Source organism: Rattus norvegicus, chromosome 14 (assembly GCF_036323735.1).
Source record: "Rattus norvegicus strain BN/NHsdMcwi chromosome 14, GRCr8, whole genome shotgun sequence".
Classification (NCBI taxonomy): Eukaryota; Metazoa; Chordata; class Mammalia; order Rodentia; family Muridae; genus Rattus; species Rattus norvegicus.
In genome coordinates this window covers 20,696,700-20,719,088 of record NC_086032.1, presented here as the reverse complement: position 1 = coordinate 20,719,088, position 22,389 = coordinate 20,696,700, and the positions used below count along the sequence as shown (strand labels likewise).

General features: G+C 38.3%; 1 protein-coding gene across 2 annotated transcripts; it reads right to left on the bottom strand.

The window, feature by feature from the left end:
• Nucleotides 1-369: 369 nt before the first annotated feature.
• Nucleotides 370-18,645, bottom strand: Sult1e1 (sulfotransferase family 1E member 1). Of its 2 annotated transcripts, XM_063273309.1 has the most exons (9): nucleotides 18,474-18,645; nucleotides 17,508-17,581; nucleotides 16,098-16,258; nucleotides 11,103-11,228; nucleotides 9,629-9,726; nucleotides 5,952-6,078; nucleotides 4,086-4,180; nucleotides 2,152-2,332; nucleotides 370-768 (listed from the first exon to the last, which is right to left on the bottom strand). In XM_063273309.1, the coding sequence occupies exons 3-9, from the start codon at nucleotides 16,243-16,245 to the stop codon at nucleotides 656-658; spliced, it is 888 nt and encodes a 295-aa protein (XP_063129379.1). In that variant the 5' UTR covers nucleotides 16,246-16,258; nucleotides 17,508-17,581; nucleotides 18,474-18,645; the 3' UTR covers nucleotides 370-655. The 2 variants fall into 2 exon arrangements, with proteins under 2 accessions (XP_063129379.1, NP_037015.2); NM_012883.2 differs by lacking the exon at nucleotides 18,474-18,645 and having other exon boundaries at nucleotides 17,508-17,609.
• Nucleotides 18,646-22,389: the final 3,744 nt, after the last annotated feature.

Sequence of the window (22,389 nt, the reverse complement as noted above, 5' to 3'; positions counted from 1 at the left end):
GATTTATATTATAATGTTTTTATATATAATATATAAAATAAATATATAAATTGTTATATTTATTAAAAAGCCATGTTTTTGCAGATGCATCTTTAGATATTATCTTGAAGTGACCTCATAATTCTTTCTTCATCACTAGAAGTCCAATGCGCTATCCATTGCGCCACAGAGCCACCTGACCTCATAATTCTTGATGCTGTTTTAGTTTTTTCATATAATTTTGCATATATTTGGCTTCAAATACAATCACAAGGTTACCTACTTGCCAGTTCCAAAGCACCTTGTTTGTTGATTTGTGTATAACAATATATATTTTATATATATAATATATATACATATGTAGTAATGAATGAAAATGAACAAATGTAGTATGCAGACATCAAATTATTTTTATTAGAAATCTTTGAACACTATTAGAGGACAATGCTTGTGATATATATATATATATATATATATATATATATATATATATATGAAAAATGTTATTTTGCCAACAAAACATTCAGAAACTAGATTGATATAAAAGTTAGATTAAAAAAACAGAATGAATTTAAACCATCAGTCTTCAAAAGACTTCTACTTCTACTGAATTCAAAACAAGAAAAACTGAAGGATAAATTGGAGACTACTCCAATTTCAGACACAAGGAAGTGTCTCAGAGCTCTGCTCTAAACTTCACAGGGCAGTCCTTCATATGCCGCTGGTAGTGCTCCTCAAATCTCTCCCTCAGGGCTTCAGGGAAGTGGTTCCTCCAGTCTCCTACAATTCCTGCAACGAAACAGGCAGTAATCAGAAGTGTTAACTCCTAAAGCCAGAAATTGTAAGATCCCTCTATCCTGCATCTCTTTCATTAATAATGTGAAAAATTCTCCTAATATTTAATACCTGAATAAAATATTTAAGTATCATGTTGTTTGATTTTTACAAAGATAATTTTTTTCTTGAAGAAACTTCTATTGACTCATCCTTTTCTTCCTACACTACTTCATGTGACCTTTCTTCTTTTATTTTCTCTCATAAATCAGGCCTTCTCTGATGAGACTCATGGGGCAATGACTGTCAAATTACTTAATATCATATTTTTGCTGATAAATTTTCAAATCCAGGCTTATGCCTTTATATCCAATTACTTACCTAGCATTGCTACGTGGATGATATATATATATTCCCCAAATGTCAGGTATACAAATTTACTATTGCTGATCAAGAACTGCTTCTATGTAAATAAAATTTGTTTTCATTATGTCTTGATATTATTAGTGATTATAATTATGTTTGAATTCTTACTTTAGTCACTTAGTATTCAAAACTTTCATTCATTCGTATAGAGAAAATATGACTGACTTTTTAGGTTTTGTTTCTTCACCTCAGAATGAGATAGTAAATCTATCTTCCTAGTCAGAAATTGTATTGGTTGGTTTTGTGTGTCAACTTGACACAAGCTGAAGTTACCACAGAGAAAAGAGCCTTACTTGAGGAAATGCTCCAATGCCAGCTGTAAGGCATTTTCTCAACTAATGATCAAGTGGCAAGAACCCAGCCCATTGTGGGTCCTCAAGCTGAAGAAAGCAAGCTGAGCAAGCCAGAGGAAGCAAGCCAGTAACATCTCTTCATGACCTCTCAGCTCCTGCTTCCTGCCCTGTGTGAGTTCTAGGCCTGACTTCTTTGGTGATGAACAGCAATGTGAATGTGTAAGCTGAATAAGCCCTTCTCCTCCCAACTTGCTTCCTTGTCATGATGTTTGTGCAGGAATAGAACCCTGACTAAGGCAGAAATCATAATATGGAGATAGTATGTATGAGTCATATGGTACACGCCCAGGACACAAAGACCTACTGGGTAACAGTGTACTATGGGAACATTGCTGAAGCTTAGACTAAAGTGTCAAACATTATGCTTTACATGATATGCTTCTCAAACTGAATAAACAAGAAACAGAAGGTTATTATTAGTATATATGGTCCTGAGTGTATTAATAAATAGTGTTTAATGCCTCTGCATAATTGATAATTCAATGAGTATTCAAGGAAAAAACAGCTGTAAAGAAAACACATGCTGTTTGTGCAGGGTGAATAATCTTGGGTAGATTTTTGCCTAAGTCATGGCAGCTTAGACCTTTAAATGGAAAGTCACATGACTCTGTCTTCTCACCCTTTCTCATGAAAGGCGATACTTTTAGATCTATCATGGTCTCTGGCAGCATTGAATAATTGGTGCATGGATTGTTCTTCATCTCCTGGAATGACGTATGTTGAATGATTTTGTCTACTAGCTCTGCTAATGGGTCTCTCTCCAGGAACTCTATCAGCTTCACAACTTCTCTTCGGATATCCTGTGGAGAAACAAAGAGATTTAAAAACCAAAGTGAGCCTGCCCCACATATGGCCCATATATATACAGCCACCAAACTAGACAAGATGGATGAAGCTAAGAAGTGCAGGCAGACAGGAACCAGATGTAGATCTCTCCTGAGAGACACAGCCAGAATACAGCAAATATATAGGCGAATGCCATCATTAAACAACTGAACTGAGAATGAGAACCCCATTGAAGGAATCTTACAAAGGACTAAAAGAGCTTGAAGGGGCTTGAGGCCCCATATGAACAACAATGCCAACCAACCAGAGCTCCCAGGGACTAAGCCACTACCCAAAGACTATACATGGGCTCCAATCTCATAGGTAGCAATGAATAGCCTAGTAAGAGCACCAGTGGAAGGGGAAGCCCTTGGTCCTGCCAAGACTGAATCCCCAGTTAACATGATTGTTGGGGGGAGGGCCGTAATGGGGGAAGGATGGGGAGGGGAACACCGATAGAGAAGGGGAAGGGGAGGGGCTAAAGAGAATAACAGTTGAAATGTAAATAAGAAATACCCAAGTTAATAAAGATGAAAAAATAAAATAAAACAAAAACCAAAGTGACAAATGTTAGTGAGTAGTTATTAGGCTACAAGTAGAGAACATTATTCTGTATTTGATCATATTAGAATTAAATATAACATGAAGAAAACAAACCATTTTCAATCCTTCCTCATCCACCAATTGATGCAGGGGACACTTCAGAAGCTCTGAGGCTTAAATGAAATGAGTTGTTAAATTTTATACCTAGTAAAATGGTTCTTTCTAATTGTTTCGTGTCTTTATTTTTCCAGACATTTGGGTATGTGTGTGTGTGTGTGTGTGTGTGTGTGTGTGTGTGTGTGTGTGTGTGTGTTCAAGCTTGCATGTATATGAACATACATGCAGGTAAGTGTGTATGCCCTTGTATTCAAGTGTGTGAAAGCCAGAAATGTGTACCAGTGTAACTTGGACTATCACTCTCCACTACTGAGGCAGGTGTCTCACTCAACCCAGAGCTAACAGTTGTACTAGGTTACCATGTGAGTTTGCCCCTGGCATTCCCTGCCTCCAGAGCACAGAATTAAAGGCAGGTTCCCATCCTTTCCTGGTTTAACTTGAATGCTGGGGATCCAATCTGCATCCTCAAGTTAGCATAGCTTGACTTTATCCACGAACATATCTCCTTGGCCTGTTCTTATTTATTTTTCATTCATTTTGAGGCGTGACTTGCTATTCTGCTCAAATATAGCTTGCACTCCCAATTACCTGTCTCATAAGTGCTAAAAATTAGAGGAATAGGCTACCCTGCCTAGTGTTGTGCAAACATGATATGTGCAGAATGAATTTCATGTATAAAACATATAAAATTGTTAAGTTTGATCCTAGTAAAATTGTTCTTTCTAATTGTTTCGTTTCTGTGTTTCCAGAAGGCAGTGCGCAGGGAAAGATCAAGTGTGGTGAGCATATGTGATGTTATTATTTTGTTTCTTACTTTTCATGAATTCAAGGTTCTTTTTGCAATTTTATCTTTAGAGAAGTTTTAACACTAGGATTTAGCATGGATTTGTTCCTCAAACACTTTTATTTACTAAACTCAAGTCTGACTTAATCAAACTGGGTTATTGTGTCTTTCCTTTTTCTGGTCAGCAACTGGTTTCCAGTGATAATTTTGTATTCAGTGAGTTGTCAGATGCTAAGATCGTCTTAAGAATTACTAGAATGTTCATTATGCATTCCATTTCTTACCTCTTTCATATCCTCATAGAACATAAACAAAACACGTGAATTCTTACTCTTTTCCCACCAAGATTTTACATGATCATACCAGGAACCATACGGAACTGAAATTAGAAGGCATAAGTGTAAACATATCATGTTATCATTTTGCAAGCTTAACGTAAGTATTCAAATTGTTAATAAAAGTCTGAAATGGTCATAGAATTAGAATTTATAGGTCAGTTGCACTTATTTAAGAGTTCTGTGTAGCAATTACATAAAAATTGTTGCATAATTTCCTCCTCAGAAACATTATTTTTAGTTTTATCATCATGACCTGTAGTAGATAGAATACTAAGAAAAGATAAGAAACCAACTCAGTTTAGAATAATGAGAGCATGCACACATGTGAGTGTGTGTGTGTGTGTGTGTGTGTGTGTGTGTGTGTAGCTCTGTGTCTGTGCATTTATGTCTGTGTGAGTCTCTGTTTGTATGTATCTCTGTGTTTCTGTTTGTGTGAGACAGAGACAAGGAGTCAGAGGGAGACAGAGGGAAAGAGGGAGAAAAGGAGAGGGGGGGAGAGGGAGAGTGAGAGAGAGGGAGAGATTAGTAATTGATGGAACATTTACTAAAGCACTAGCAATTTAGAATGTGAAAGGTGTTCTCATATGGACAATTTATTTTGGACAAAAGGTGATGTAACAAATGCTGTTACTGTTTCTTCTTTTAGCCTTACACAACAGCTTTATCAAATCTAAGGCCAACAGAACAGTACAAGCATGGTGTGTCACCAGTAGACTTGACATTGACCTTTCTCTGTGCCTTGATACTAGAAACGAAGATACTTTCGAAAAGGTTCCATTGGCCTTTTAAAGCATACAAGTTATTTTTTTCTGTAATTTTAAGATAATCTGATGATATTGAGGCATATACTTTCTTCATGATGCAACAAGCCACAAGGGATAATGAGTAATATTATCTTCTATGGTTATAATTTTTTCTTTCTTCAACTATCCTTATTTATACAATTCACGTGACAAATTGAATGAAACTCAAAATATTCTTTGCCCATTTCAATTAAAACATAAAGACTCAGTTGTTTTAGTCACAATTTTAATGAAATGGTAGAGTTTTTATAATAATTGCTCAAGAAACCCTTTACTGTTCAGTGAAATCAAAATTAAAATGCTCAGTCTACATGCCTAGAAGAATAAGCAGGAGTTCTGCAGGTATTCAGAATGATTGTAAATCCCTACATGTGACTTCATTTAATGCCTTGGTGTTTTACTTGGAAATGAATGAACGATGATTTTATACCTCATCTAATTTTTGGTTCAATCCTGTTGCAACAGCATGTTCTAAAACATTTTTTTAACATATGAAAATGTATGTTCGAGAAGGGAGATACTATGTCTCAGACTTATGGAGCAGAAATTGCCACCCCTGATGTCACGTGTAAGTCAATGCTTTCACTTCTTGGCATTATAATGTAATGCCTAGAGTCTTAATTTTCCATCATCCTCACATACAGAAGCCCTACTATCAACCTAAGTGTCACTGTTTTAGGTTTGTATAATATTATATTCCTTAGAAACCTTATATTCTACATCTGTTTACACTTGTTTATATATATACATATATATATTTATACCATCTTTTAATTATATATTTCTGTTTACATATATTAATCTGTTGTACATATTTATAGATTTATTTTATCTCTCTGTCTGTATAAGTTTATATTATATTTTATTATATATTTCTGTTTATATATATTGTACTTATTTTATATTATCTCTGTTTTTATCGACTCATTTATTTTTGTTTGCATGAAGTAGGATTTGTATTTTTCTTCTTCAATGAAAAAAAGATCCAAAGAATTTAAGGTGTTCTCACCTTGCCCTTCCATAAATTTCTCCACAAATTCAGAAAAAGATTTAGGATTTGGATAACTTTTTATGATCAGGAAAAAGTAGTAATAAGAAACGACGACATCTTTGGCATTTCGGCAAAGATAGATTATCTAGAAGATGAAATAAGTTGTTAAATCATTGACTGGATGAACTACCATGCTGTCATCAGGTTTCAAATATTCATGTTTCCAACAACTAACATAATATAAATGCACTATGGAAAAATATAAAATTATAAACATTATAGAGAAAAACAGTACTTTAATATCTTAAGTTGAAACAGCATTTGCTCAGGGTCCTGCTGGCCTTTAGTCTGATCCTTCTAGGAAACCTATTAAATAGCCTGAGATGACAGCATCATGACATTTTTACTGACAACAAAAATTGAGTTAACCAGATCTTCCCCAATTTTAGGAGTAGAATAGTGAAATTGAAGTTGATTCAAGTATATAGCAGAACCTAGAGTAAATCAATGCAAACACCAAGTTGACAGATCACTCAGTCCAGAGTACGCTTTTCTGTTCTTTGGACTGTATTACAAATTGGACACTAAGGCAAAAATGCCCTGTAGTATCCTAGCTTACAGTTAGAAAAACATCATATTTGCATAGTTGTCTTAAAATCCATGTCTCAAAGTTTTCTATTTTTTATCTAGGTCCTCCTAAGGACCCCCTTACGTTGTTTGATAATAAAATGACTACTCCTTCCCCCAAGGAAGTTTCCTGTGCTTCTATGCGGTAGATAAGCATCAGTGGATCAGCAAATCACAAAGCTGCTATGTCTAGAATTAGCACTGTAGAGTTCCATCCTGCAAAAGCCCAGTCTTTTTCTACTCAGATTTTTCTCTGCTCTTAAGAAGTGAGAAAAAGCATGTAGCCTCCTGCAGGTCTGATAGTCAAGGTCACGGGTGAGATTTCCAGAAGTCTGACAGTCTGTTTGTATTCTTTCCTTCAGCTTTCAAGCCCTTAATCGGTGATATCAAGGAGCTCTGCCCTTCTCACTCTACAACTAAGAGGCTAAGGTTAAACTCACCAGCAGGTTTATCCACTTACAAACAGGTTTTTTGAAAAATATTTCTGCTTATTTGTTGAAGAGTCATTCTCATGCTTAAGGACTTTAAAAAAAAAAAAACTTTCAAAAGGTGTTATTTTGCACCAAAGTTGTTATTAAACACAGTGCACTTTTAAAACTTCTTATTGCTAATTGAATGGAAACAGACACACCATTGTTACCATAAATTTACTTCTCACTTTTCATCCTTGACCCACACCATTATTGTGTTTCAGGAGCGTTCCTTGAATCTAAAATGTTGTCTTTATTTCAGATTGAGACTAGTTCTCTTCCCTCTCATGGAGACAGTGTGAGCTCTTATTTTTAACTTCTAATTTCTATGAGCTCACTTTGGTAGATATTATTAAATATCCATATGTTTCACTGAACATACTTTTCTATGCCTTCAAAGATCATCTATGTCTTTTGGTGTTCCTACTTTTAATGAAACTGTCACTAGATTTCCTAGTACATGAGCAATTAAATACAGTTACCACTTTCTACCCTTGAGAGTAGGCTACTCCCTAGCCCATGCTTCTCCTTCTGATGGCTTTATTTTTGAGAGTTTACTCATTCACTTGGTTCAACTAGAAATTGGAGCACCAGCCCTCCATTGCTAACCCTTCCATTGCTAACTCTTTTCATCCGCTATGCATTTTTATTATCTACATTCGCTATTCATCTAATTTACAAAATTATTGCACTCATTCATGATTAGTTCTTTTTTTAATTCAGCCTACAACTTCTCTCACCAAGTCTTGCATTTTGCCATCTCACTAAATGTTTCACTCTGGAAGCCTATTCTGTGTCACAGTGTTTTTCTCCATTAAAGATCTGCTCCTCCTTGTTCCTCATTACTCCATAGGCCTCCCTACAAACCACGCCATAAATGCAAACTCATTGTCCTTGAATAATTTCTTATCCATTATCATGCTCTTTTAAAAAAATCACTTTCTTAACCTTGAAAATTATTCTTTCTAATCCACTACTCCAAAAATACTTTTACAAAGTAGTCTTTACTACCTCTCCTCTGAAAGATCAATAAATCAATCTGGAAATAATCCAAAGGCAAATCCATTCACTTATGTTGGTTTCTTTGATGACCTCTAAGCATAAAAATTATGTAATGAAAGCTGTCTATGAATTACAGTGGAGCAGTAACATCCTACAGCACTTCTCATGGGGAAAGAAATGGATCTATCAGAACTCTTACCAATGATGGTGATGGGACATCTAAAATATCTACATAACCATGACAGAGCTTCTCTGCAGGAAATCATACGGGAAGACGCATATTTAATGATTCTTCAGTTGAAAATAAAAAAAGCATTTGAACCTTTGAGGTTTAGAGGCTTAGATACTTTGAAAGTGTCAAGTATTTCAGGAAACACAAGTAGTGGAATGTAGGACATTCACTTGTGCCCAACCTTTGCTTGTATGACCCTTTCTTTCCAAAGTAGCCCAATCTTAGTATAATGCAAGCAAAATCTAAGTTTCCTAACAAGGCACCCAACTTTCCTGTGATAAGTCTTCTTTCAGTCTCCTACCTAGCACAGACACTTAACTTTCCAGGCAAGTTAAAGTGCTTTTAGATATCTCCTGGAGCTGTCTCTGGATGTAAATAGACTCCTCATCTTTTTAAACCATGAGTCTTGAATTAAAGTCTTCTCTTCCATTACCCAAGTACTACCAGTAGAGTCTGCTTAGTTATTTCTTTACTATAAGTTGTGGTTTTATGTAAGATATTAGCCTTATGAAAATGTAACTTTGAATATGGTTTGTACCCTGAAAAATTTACATTCAATTTCAATGTTCACGATGAAGTTTCTGTGCCTGTAGAATGATACAATCTTACTTTTGAATTTAGAGTTTGGGCCTTTTGGAGGTGTCAAGGGTTAGAAAATGTCATCATAGTAGTTAATTTTTGAGTACTGGTGGCATTAAAGAAACATTCAAGAGAATTAGAGATATAAATATGTGTGTGTCCACTGACTCATAGGTTACCTTGAAACTTGGTCAGCAAGAAGGCCGTCAGTGAGTACTACATCTTGACCCTGATTCAGAAGCACAAACCAAAATATAATCTCCTACTGTATGGTTTTTCAAATGTGTGGTATATTATTAGCCAGTGGACTAGATGGTAACAGTCATTTTCATTCACTGGGTAAATACTTATTAGAGGACACTTGTCTGGATATCCTATTGTGATTCATTTGAATCTCTCAATGTCACACATAATATTTTGTAAAATAACGACATTCAATCCACTGTGATTCATCCAGTGCTTACAATGTGTTAGGCACTAGCCTTGATGTTTCAAAGAAAATTGTACTTGGTTCATTAAGTGACAAGTATTACCCTTCTTTTATGCACAAACAAACAAAGGCTTAAAGTTTAACTAGTATTCAGATCATCTTAAGAAAATAAAATTTGTGAATATAATCTAGACTTGAGTCATACTAAAAATAATTCACCTTTGTGGAAATGTCTATATATTAAAAGAAAGGAGTGATAAAGTATGTATAAGAGTATAAGATGTCTTTTAGGTGCTTTGTGACCTACAAAGTGCCAAGATTTCATGCAAATCTAAGCAAATCTAATTCTGGTTACCTTGCAATTCTTTTCCCAAAATGATGCTGGAAGGAGCTTAGCTGGCAGGTGAGTTTTCACTATTCTAGGCGATTCCTTTTCCTTTAGTTGTTTTATTCCTGGTTTTAAAAATAAACAGATAATGTGAAAAATGTTCATATGAATTTGAATGAGTATTTTAAAAGAGATTATTTAAGATTCTAGATTTGACCTTAAAATAATAATACAATCTCACTGTAAAAAATATTAATTACTAATTATTAAATTGTAAAGGTCAAATATTTTTCTTTTTTTTTTGGTAATTTTGGCATTTTTTAATTGGATTTTTTTATTTACATCTCCAATGTTATTCCCTTTCCGAGTTTCCTGTCCATAACTCCCGATCCCATTCCCCTCACCTTCTATAAGGGTGTTTCCCCCTCCCCAACCTCCCCTCTTCCTGCCTCCCCACTCTGATATTCCCCTACACTGGGGGGTCCACCCTTGACAGGATCAAGGGTTTCTCCTCCCATTGGTGTCCAACATGGCCATCTTCTGCTACATATGCAGCTGAAGTCATGGGTCTGTCCATGTGAACTCCTTGGGCAGTGGTTTAGTCCCTGGGAGTTCTGGTTGGTTGGTATTATTGTTCTTATGGGGTTGCAAACACCTTTAGATCCTTCAATTCTTTCTCTAACTCTTCCAATTCTCAGTTACATGGTTTGCTGCTAGAATTTGCCTTTGTTTTTGTCACTCTCTGGCTGAATCTCAGGAGGCAGCGAGATCAGGCTCCTGTCAGCATGCACTTCTTGGCTTCATCAATATTGTCTAGTTTTGGTGACATATATGGGCTGTATACCCAGGTAAGGAAGGCTCTAAATGGCCATTCCTTCAGTCTCTATTACAAACTTTGTCTCCATAGCCCCTCCTATGAATATTTTTGTTCCCTCTTTTAAGGAGGAGTGATGCATCCGCACATTGGTTGCCCTTCTTCTTGAGCTTCATGTGGTCTGTGGACTGCATCTTGGGTAATTCGAGCTTTGGGGCTCGTGCCCACTTATCAGTAAGTGCAAACCATGTGTTTTTCTGTGATTGGGTTACCTCATTCAGGATGAGGTCAAATAATTTTTCATCAATGAACGTAATTTTTTACATGTTGGTAAGCAAACTCATGAATACAGTTTTAACTATCCTTACTATTCAATGAATACTTTTCTAGTACTTATAATACTTTCAACTCCTAGAAACTGAGAAATAAATGCTGACATATTATAAGACTCTTCCTGAAAAATTGGTTAGGACCATTCACTGTTCCAGGTATATGCCATGCTATGAGACTACTCTGGATTTAGTTTTAGACTCTCATATAGAGGTGACTGAATATTAAATGCTTGTTTTACATAAAATCTCTTTGCTCTTATTACAACATAACCTTATCTATCATAAACATCTATCATAAACATAGGTATATCGGAAAACATACATATACATCTTTTAAAATTGATTTAAAAATTACCATTTATTAGATCTTCATTTCTGCACTCCAGGTAAGGTATTCTGTTAAAAATTGCATCCTCCTTGCATTTTTCCACATCACCTTCTTTATAGATCATATCCACAATTTCACCAATCCATGTGCTGCCTGTAAAAATTAAATATACTTGATCTCCAATGAACTCGTATGGCTGACAACAGTCTATTTCTATCATGTTTAATATCATCCAAACTCAAATAATATTTTCTTGAATACTTAAATACACCCAAAATAACTTCAACATATATGAATGCATTGTGTCATGAATAACAACTGGCCCACGTGTCTGGGCCTCCTATGATAAATTGTGACATTATAAGAATAACACTCTTATGAAAAGAAGTGAGGAAATCTGAATGAAATGGGACGCTTGGGTGACACATACAAACATATTTCCCAGCTATAGACTTTAGTGGTAGTAGTTTTTGTGCCTAAACCAATGCCTAGATCACAGGAGATAGAAAAGTATGAATTGAGTATCTGACCTTTAATGATAATCAAAAAAATTAAAAAGAAGATCAGTAATGACAAAATATACTTTTCTTTCCCAAGATGTTGTTACACAGATAAGAATACAAAGCTTGAAGGTGTACAAAGAAAGCTTATATACCATGGGCTGCTGCTGACTCTGCTACTGCACCAATGATGTTAAAAAGTTCCCCAGGAAGCTGAAACAATGACTCAGCACCTAAGTGTGGCTTTGCTACACCACACTGCTAATTGAGGTGTAGTCTGCCATGGCTAGTTAGCCTCTGGGCATGGTGCAAAATGGGAGAGACTCCCTTGTTAACAGGTTTTCTCCTTCTCTGATCTTGTCCAAGCATTCTAAGCCCCATCACTAGCCTTTGCCTGAGGAAAGTCACATAAAAACATGGAGTTAGCTATGCTAATTAGGTATCTAGATAGGTATTTAGACTTTCGCCAATGAGCTTCCCTTCCTATGCATTCCTTCCTGCAAATATATTTAATCTCTGGGTCACCCCAAATAAGTTGTATGTATATTCACACCTACCGTCAAATAAAACAGTTTGAACAAGCAATGACTGTCTCTTCATCAATGATCACTGTGGCAGCCTTTGACCTAAAGAGCCTTAATCTCCAGAAGGCTTTTTCTCTCCCAGCTCCACCAAATCCCTGAGGGGAATCCTTTTTTCCCCCTCAAATCCTTGCAGTAAACCAGCCTTGGCTGGGTACATACCAGACTGGGAACTAGAACAGTCTTCCCAGACTTTCCCACCTGGGAAAACACAGACTCCTGAGCTGTGGCCTGCTGTGCTCCAGGCCTGGTGGTGAGGAGAACATGCAGCCTGCCACCTAAGATGGCTTGTTGCCCAACCAGAGGACCTGATTTTGGGGTGCCATCGCCAAAATAGCAGCTCAAAGAATCTATTACTTTAGTTCTACACAAAGTGCTTTCTCTGTGGCCGCTAAGCATGCATGCAGTGCGCACACGCACAGGCAGAAAAACAATGCATCTGTATAAAATAAAAATAATGAGTCTTATGAACAATGAAGTTCTCTTATGAGGAGACAACAGTTTGAGCCTAGCTGTAATAAATTGCCAGTGTGATGTAACCACTCATATGGGATAGGGAAGAGCCCTAAGAGGCAGCAGCATGAGATGTTATTTTCAGCAGGGGACATCTAAGAATCGTGTAGTGCTGAGAAAAAAATATTAGGCAAGGGCTACACAGGTTAAAACAGAGAACTTGGGGTTGGGGATTTAGCTCAGTGGTAGAGCGCTTGCCTAGGAAGCGCAAGGCCCTGGGTTCGGTCCCCAGCTCCGAAAAAAAAAGAAAAAACATGGGCACTGGAAAAAATTTCCTGAACAAAACACCAATGTCTTATGCTCTAAGATCAAGAATCAACAAATGGGATCTCATAAAACTGCAAAGCTTCTGTAAGGCAAAGGACACTGAGGTTAGGACAAAACGGCAACCAACAGATTGGGAAAAGATCTTTACCAATCCTATAACAGATAGAGGCCTTATATCCAAAATATACAAAGAACTCAAGAAGTTAGACCGCAGGGAGACAAATAACCCTATTAAAAAATGGGGTTCAGAGCTAAACAAACAATTCACAGCTGAGGAATGCCGAATGGCTGAGAAACACCTAAAGAAATGTTCAACATCTTTAGTCATAAAGGAAATGCAAGTCAAAACAACCCTGAGATTTCACCTCACACCAGTGAGAATGGCTAAGATCAAAAACTCAGGTGACAGCAGATGCTGGCGAGGATGCGGAGAAAGAGGAACACTCCTCCATTGTTGGTGGGATTGCAGACTGGTACAACCATTCTGGAAATCAGTCTGGAGGTTCCTCAGAAAATTGGACATTGAACTGCCTGAGGATCCAGCTATACCTCTTTTGGGCATATACCCAAAAGATGCCCCAACATATAAAAAAGACACGTGCTCCACTATGTTCATCACAGCCTTATTTATAATAGCCAGAAGCTGGAAAGAACCCAGAGGCCCTTCAACAGAGGAATGGATACAGAAAATGTGGTACATCTACACAATGGAATATTACTCAGCTATCAAAAACAACGGCTTTATGAAATTCGTAGGCAAACGGTTGGAACTGGAAAATATCATTCTGAGTGAGCTAACCCAATCCCAGAAAGACAAACATGGTATGCATTCATTGATAAGTGGCTATTAGCCCAAATGCTTGAATTACCCTAGATGCCTAGAACAAATGAAACTCAAGATGGATGATCAAAATGTGAATGTTTCACGCCTTCTTTAAAAGGGGAACAAGAATACCCTTGGCAGGGAAGAGAGAGGCAAAGATTAAAACAGAGATTGAAGGAACACCCATTCAGAGCCTGCCCCACATGTGGCCCATACATATACAGCCACCCAATTAGACAAGATGGATGAAGCAAAGAAGTGCAGACTGACAGGAGCCGGATGTAGATCGCTCCTGAGAACACAGCCAGAATACAGCAAATACAGAGGCGAATGCCAGCAGCAAACCCCTGAACTGAGAATAGAACCCCCGTTGAAGGGATCAGAGAAAGAACTGGAAGAGCTTGAAGGGGCTCGATACCCCATATGTACAAAAATGCCAAGCAACCAGAGCTTCCAGGGACTAAGCCAATACCTAAAGACTATACATGGACTGACCCTGGACTCTGACCACATAGGTAGCAATGAACATCTTAGTAAGAGCACCAGTGGAAGGGGAAGCCCTGGGTCCTGCTAAGACTGAACCCCCAGTGAACTAGACTGTTGGGGGGAGGGCGGCAATGGGGGGAGGGTTGGGAGGGGAATACCCATCAGGAAGGGGAGGGGGGAGGAGGGAGGGGGATTTTTGCCCGGAAACCGGGAAAGGGAATAACACTGGAAATGTATATAAGAAATACTCAATTTAATAAAAAAAAAAAGAAAAAGAAAAAACAAAAACAAAAAACAAACAAACAAAAAAACAGAGAACTTGCTTGAAGAGATAAATTGGGTAAAATTAAAGAAGTAAGTTGATGGTAGGCTAGAAACTCTTGATATTCTAATTAGGGAGTACCAAAATTACTCAGAAAGATCACGAAGATGTGTTTCTAAATAAATATGCTACCGGAAAATAAATGTACTGGTTTAAAGAAGATGAGTTAACAAGTAAGATGGCAACCATGAGACCTAGTTATCAGAACAAGTAAGTTAAGCATCCATATCGACAGCTGTGGATAAATATGAACAGAGGTTGAAATGCTAATAGTTATATTATCAATCTGTGCTCTCTTCAGATGACAGACTCGTGTAGCCATGGAACTGAGCCAAGAAGAGAAACAGTGGAATGGTTTTAGGGAAGACTTGCCAAAGACATTGTAGTTCTCTCTAATGTTCGCGCGTGTGTTTGTGTGTGTGTGTGTGTGTGTGTGTGTGTGTGTGTGTGTGTGTGTGGTGTGTGTGTGTGTGGTGTGTGTGTGTGTGTGTGTGTGTGTGTGTGTGTGTGTGTGGTGTGGTTTGGGGGATAGGGGGTTTGTCTCAAAGTCATGATTGTCTTTTCTCCTAAGACTTAGAATCATACGATCACACTTTTAGAAGTAGATAACTGATATATTTTAAGCGTCAACTCTTAATAAACTGACAGAGAATATAAGATTACACTTCTCCAGTTTCGACAGAATATAGTTTTGGTGGCGGAAAAGATGACTTAGCAGTTAAGAGCACTGACTGCTCTTCCAGAGGTCATGAGTTCAAATCCCAGCAACCACATGGTGGCTCACAACCATCTGTACTGGGATCCGATGCCTTCTTCTGGTGTGTCTGAAGACAGCTACAGTGTAATCATAAACAAACAAATGAAAATTTAAAAAAAAAAGAACCTAAGAGAAGAGTTTTCAGACTCTGAAGCCATTTATAATTGTGGATTCAATCTCGATAAAGAATTGCAATATATGAATATGTGTAATGGAATTAATGTTTGTGAGTACATCTGAGGAAGAGAAAGTAATTTTCTGAAAAAGAGTTATTGATTATCTTTGAAAAGTTTTCTAAAAGAACAAAATGAGCTTGTATCATAGGGAGAAAAATACATTTGATATATTTAAGTGACAAATATTCTATTTTTTCCCTAAAATGAATTGCAAGAATTCATTTCATTGCTGTATTTCAATTTCCTGATATCTTTCTGCAAGTACTCAACAAATATGTAAAATACAGTAGTTTTAAACACTGATTATATAATGCATAATAGTGACTCATCTGTATTGAATAATATAATTGTGTGATCAACACTTTCAGTTTATCCATGACTTAATGAGGTTGCTAATCGTGTTCTGGAAGTTTGAGATTGTGGAACAGAGTTGATAATGTGCAGTTTACCAATATTTTGACATTAAAATTGATTCAACTGTCTTTTTAATGGGAAATGAGAATGAATCAGGTAAACAGATTACTGCTGATTGTCTAGCATAGATTTATACTTCCTAGTTGTCTAAAAGCAACATCCTGTCAGAGCAAAGACAATTACCAGATTTAGGATAAGTAACAACGAGAAGGTCATCTGGCCTTGCTGAGAATGTTTCAACATCTTCCCAATATTTGGTGAACAGTTTATCCATTAAAACTCCATGGAAATCACCAAAAACTTCATAGTATTCAGGCATAGAAGTCTCCATTTCAAGTGGTGTACTGGGAAAAGAAAACATGTTTTAAATTTTGTATTCACTTTGCAATATTTTCATAAGAGCAATAACTATGTATATAAAGACTGGTTAGATGCTGCTGCTGACCTGCTACACAGGGTAAAAGCATCCTTAATATTATCAGAGGGGGGGAAACTATAGTCAGGATATATTGTATGTGAAAATTTACAAGAAATAAGTGTCCATTCTATTGACAACCACAATAGTCACCATTTGCCTTATTAAATTACTTTTTCAGGTCAATTATATTGTATGAATTGAGCCACAATTCTAAGAATTGGCTTTCAATCAACTGGGTTAACCTACGGATTAAGTAGTAGCCTGACACCAAGCTGTCACTTCACAGTCAAGCTGTCTCAGAGTAAAAGTGCTGACATCAAACAGCCTCTTTCCTCCCACAATTTTTTTCTATATTTCCTCAAACTTGGGTGGTTTCCCTAAAATGTATATTTCAGTGAGATATTGCTAATACTATTTCATAAGGAGGTGATGAGGTGTCAGATGTATAGAAAGAACAGCACAAACTGCTTAAAATGCAAGCCATACAGTTAGTGCATTCAGAAATGATGTTTTTCCATTCTTTAAATCAATTCCTCTCCTAGCTCCTTATCTGAACTTTGGCCAGCTCCCTTCACATTCAGTTGCCTTTCCTCCATTCTAAGACAAATACCAAAAAGTTTTATTGGGTCCTTAGGTTTCCAGTTTTAGTCTGGATTAGAGCAAAATGGCTGAAAGCATAAGTTGTCTTCTTATACACGTTTCTGCCAGTCCACATCACTGTGACACAAAGGAGATTCTGTGAAACATTTGCTACTCTCAGTATCAAGCTATATTTTTAGTTGACTAGCTTCCACTGTGTTTCCATTAAAAAATGTGTTTTCGGTAACTGAAATACACATGAATGATTTCTCAGTTAATCTAAATTGTTACATATTAAGTTATTTACATAAAAAGATAGTAACAGTATTTTCAAATATATTTTATAGCAATTGCATTCAATAGTTTTCTGTATCACTTAAATCCTACCTTCAAGATTTTTAAGCATTAATGCATATCTAAAAATAATTTTTGTGACAAGAGATTTAGGAAGTTTTTTAAATGATATACATTATCAATTAGGCATACTATCAACACACAGTTTATTTTCCTTTTATTTTCAATAATTTACTGACATAAATTTTTATTTAAAAATCTATGTTTAAAATCTAATATTATGAACATTTGAAAATTACAACCTGTCCAGATGCTCCTGTGAGAGAAGTGAAATCACCCGGTTCAGTTCACTTCAAATTGCACCACAAATGTTAAGCTGTAAAAAAAAAGAGAGAGAGCTAGAGAACTGGTTGTACATTGGAAAGTTTCTTGTGAGCTTTTATTCTCACAGCTGGAGAAGGAGGCAGGGACTAACTTGTAGGGATGGGCTATGATGTAATGGATGAGACCAGATACCTGCAGTTGTATTTAGTCATAAGGTCAAGTACACTCAGTCAGAGATATAGATGGTCTCTACTCCTGTTTCTCCCCTTTAGGTAATATGTCAGCCTTAAACAGCCCATTCATTATATCATTCATTAAATTGCCCATTCATAACAGAGTAAGAAGAAATGGACAAGGAGATAAGAGGAGGCCAGGAAGAAAACAGGACCCAACGTGTATTGAGAAAACCTCTCATTCCCTGATAAATAATGATGAGGATAAGAATGATGTTGCAAACAATAGCTTAAAGAAGTGATAGGAAAAACCTAATGTAGTTAGGAACATAGACCAAGGGCACAGCAAAAGAAGGCTTCCCAGCACTTAACTGTATCTATTTAAAACTGTGGTTGTTCTGGGCCAATCATCCCTGATAATGTACATATAAGAAGCACTATATAGATGAAAAAGAATATATATCCATTTATACACACACACACACACACACACACACACACACATATGTATATATATGTATATATATATATATATATATATATATATATATATATATATATATATATATATATATGTGTGTGTGTGTTAGTGAACTAAGAAGCTATGAATTTGAGAGGGGTGGTTATATATGGTAGTGTTTGTTGGGAGCAAAGGGAAGGGAGAAAGTTATAATTAGATTATAATCCCTACAAAGGGTTGCCTATAATTCCAAAACAGCCATGAATATAAAAGAATGCATGTCAAAAGTAGATCTGATACACAGTACTCACATTGGGATAACTCTTGAGAAAACTTGCTCCACTCTCTTCCAAATACAAGTATGCAAGTTTTATAGCAGTAAGTTGTCAGATAGAAATCATTCCCATTGCTGTCATTAAACAGGGTGGGAAATGTACCCAGGGCCTGTGGATGAAATAGTGCTCCAGCCTTGTAAGCATCTGCTTTGACTACAGGGAACAAGACTGCAGGTCATTGAAAGGTCTCCAGGTCTATCAGCACCTCATAATAAATGCATTTTCATTTTTGTTACCTCATCTGTTTCTAATGTTAAATTAAGTGGCCTTCTTCTGAGAGACACTGGATCTTGAAAGCTTAAGTATCTCTCAAGTGGCTTTATATTTTATATTTACTTTGAGCTAGAAATTTTTTCTACTATGTCACATTAAGCTTAATTATTAAACCACACCTAACTCAACAGCAGGGTCATAGTCTGAGGTTAGACACTACATGGCATCCAGTAGGCTAAGCACTGGGTAAGTAATTCTACCTAGAAAGTGCCTGGTTTACTTTTAAAAGGTCGCTGGAAAAAAATCTACCTGCAAGTAAATAACATCGACACAGTAAATAGAGTGATTTCTGAAAAACTTGATTCCCTGCAATAAAATCAATAAAGCAGTAGGAAAGGTTGCCTTGAAGTTGCATTTTAATTTTTTTTTAGTTTTTTTTTTTTAAAAAAAAACTTTATGGTGTTGGGGATTTAGCTCAGTGGTAGAGCGCTTGCCTAGGAAGCGCAAGGCCCTGGGTTCAGTCTCCAGCTCCGAAAAAAAGAACCAAAAAAAAAACATTATTAGATATAATTCTTTACTTACATTTAAAATTGTCAAGGACCGGACGTCTGAACTAAGCAAAGCTAGAACCCTGCCCTGAGCAGATTCCTGAGAAGGGCTTTACCTTTTCAAAGAACTTGTCCCAAGATGACTGTTGCCTCCTTGTCTAAGGAGAATATTGTGGTTTAGAGATTCACCTTATGTCCTTGGGCACTTCCCAGTATTCTCCAGGCCCTAAGTTTCAGTTCCTGCTTCAATTCCTGCTTCAGAGCTTTAAATGGTATACATTCCTCTCAATAAAGAGAACTTGATAAGGACACTGCTTGGTCTCGCTCCTCTTTCTTGCCCGTTCTCCCGCAGGTATGGGTCCCCCTCGACCCTCACAAATAACTGGGTCCCCACTGGTGGGGGCAAGTGGCGCCCAACCTGGGGCCTGAGGTATGGACTCTCACCGGACAAAAAAAGAAGTTGAGGACCCGGGGTATTTGTCCAGTAACCGATGCAGATAACGTGAATGTAGCTGCATCGATCTGGTGTTCATTGGCTGTGTGCTCTCACCGCTCATGAGAGAAAGACGTAGCAGGTAAGAGGTTTCTGTCTAATTGAGAATGGGCAAAAAATGTCTAAGGAAGCAGTCTTAATCAAAGACCTTAAGGCTTCTCTCAGGGAAAGGGGAGTAAGAGTTAAGAAAAAGGATCTCGTTAAAATTTTTTTGTCTTTGTGTCAGAAACTTGTCCTGGGATTATTATTGAAGGACCAGAACTTAGCTCCTATACTTGGGACAAGGTTGGAAAGTGTTGAAATGACTTATTGTAAGAAAAAGGATCCGAGGTGGTTCCAATTCAGGAAATAGTGTCTGTGTCTTTGTGTCTTTGTGTTTTGTGCCGGCTAAACTCTGGGTCTGTATTTGCTACTCTGGGTCTCTATTTGCTCGTGAGTTCTGGAGTTCTGGTTTTGCAGTTGCTCCCATTTCGGGCTGAGAGGGAGGCTCATGTCTCATGGGAGACGCGAATGTGAGGGTAGATGTACCAGGGGCTCACCGATTGTGCTGCCCTGGGAGACATCCCAGGAGGTGAGAAGGGACCCCAGGGACAAGTGGGAGATTCCCGTCTATGTGCTGGTGAGGATTCATTGATTCTCATGGATTGGAGAAAAGACCAGCCTTTCCAGCTGACTGTATTTCCAGAGTGGTCTTTGTCTGTGTGTCTTAGGTCTTTGTTTTGTGTTACTTGTGACTTTGACAATGGGAAGATTCTGGTTGGGAAGGAGGAGTTGAAAGGAAAATTATACAGATTTAAGGTTTAAAAATATAAAATTAAAAGAATAAGTTTCAAAATTCACAGACTCAGGGCTAAACACTGTGAAAAGCAAGTCCAGGCAGCCCCGCCCTGCCACTAGGACTAACAGACCATAAAGATAAAGAAAAGGAATTCAGGAACCAACCCAAGTTATCAGGACTGACTCAAACCATCTGGCAGAAGGGCACCTCCCCCAGCTTACTCAGAGTCACACCTTAACCAGATGTCCTTCAAACCCTGATACGCCCCTAGCTTCTAAAATCCTGTATGTTCCAGTCAACACATACTCTCCTGCTGTGCTGTAATCTCACTGCCATGTTTTAATGAGCCAATCACTTATAGCCACGCCAGAAATTAGCCAATTGTGTGTAACCGTGCCAAACCCCCTAGCCTTCCCTATACAAACCCCTGACTTTTGAGCTTCGGGGTCGACACCTCTGTCTCCTGCGTGGGATACTTGTTGACCCGGAGATCCCCCGTAATAGATCTCCGTAATAAACCTCGCCTTTGCTTATTACATCCAAAATGGTCTCTCTGTGTCTGGGGTCCACGATTTCCCAAGACTTGAGTAAGGGTCTCTCTTCGGGGATCTTTCATTTGGGGGCTCGTCCGGGATCGGAGTTTCCTGGGGCGCACCATCCTGAGACTCGAGCTAGGTTCTTTCATTTGGGGGCTCGCCCGGGATCTTCGCGACCACCCCAGACTCCGAAGACCCCTTGGAGATGAGTTGGATGTTTGTCTGAGTGTTTCTGTGTGAGCGGTGCCGCATTTGTCAGTCTGTGTCTGTCTCTGTTTTGGTTCCGCCCTGTGTATGTGTGCGTATATGTGTGTTGGTACCGGTCTGGAATCTCACTCTGGTCAGCGCTTAGAGAGTGGAAGTGGAATCTCACTATGGTCAGTGCTTAGAGAGTGGAAGTGGAATCTCACTCTGGTCAGTGCTTAGAGAGTGGACGTGGAGTCTCACTCTGGTCAGTACTTAGACAGTGGAAGTGGAATCCCACTTTGTGCAGCTGCTTTTGCAGTCCGTGAGGATCCTCTGGCCGCGGAAGGGGGGACGCCCCAGTCCCGCAAGTTGCGGCCGTGGAAGACGTTCCACGGGCGGAGAGCGGTCGGGAGAGCCCGACTGTGGGCAGTCAGGAGGACCTAACTGTGGTTTTCTGGAACCAAGGATACGGAGGGCTCCTTCTACCCAGGAGGGAGTGGACGCTGAATCCCACCCCATCTGAGGTAGCGTTTGGCTTGCTGTATAAGTCCAAACGTGGGCTAGAGTATCTAAACATGTTAGTGTCTATTATCTGTGTTCTGTTTCTGTGTTTGGTGTTCTTTTTCTTTGCCATGGGGCAGACGGTGACAACCCCTTTGTCTTTGACGGTGGACCATCGGACAGACGTGAGAGCAAGAGGACACTCTGGAATCCTGTTGGGAGGTAGAATCAGATGGTCCGTCTCATCCCAGAGGCAGCTAAGGTTAAGCTGCAGTTTGGGCCAGGTACTGAAGGTACCAGTGAAAAGCTCTCAGGGAGAACTTTCCCTCGGGATGGAGACCCTCCAACTCCAAAGACCAGACCGAGACACCACAGGATGCAATCAGCAAGAGGATTTGGTTTATTGTCGGGATACACAGGCACAGGCACCTGCGGGCGCTTCAGTCACTCGGGGGACTGGCGCGCCCCACGGAACTAAGGATGGGCTTTTTATAGGATTTTGGGCATACAGAAGCAGATGCATGGTTACAGGGATATAATTGGTGGATTCTAATATGGCAAGGGTTTAACCCGGGGGCAAGTTTCTTAGCTACCTTCTTGAAACATAACGACTGACTCGGCCCCCCAAGGGTTCAGC

Bases quoted from the DNA above. Each gene is read 5' to 3' on its own strand.
- Sult1e1 (XM_063273309.1), bottom strand. From the start codon at position 16,245: ATGGAGACTTCTATGCCTGAATACTATGAAGTTTTTGGTGATTTCCAT. The intron at 11,229-16,097 runs GTAATTGTCTTT...TAATTTTTACAG, and splicing joins TGTTACTTATCCTAAATCTG to GCAGCACATGGATTGGTGAA. The intron at 769-2,151 runs GTGAGAAGACAG...GTTTCGTTGCAG, and splicing joins ATCGCCTTTCATGAGAAAGG to GAATTGTAGGAGACTGGAGG.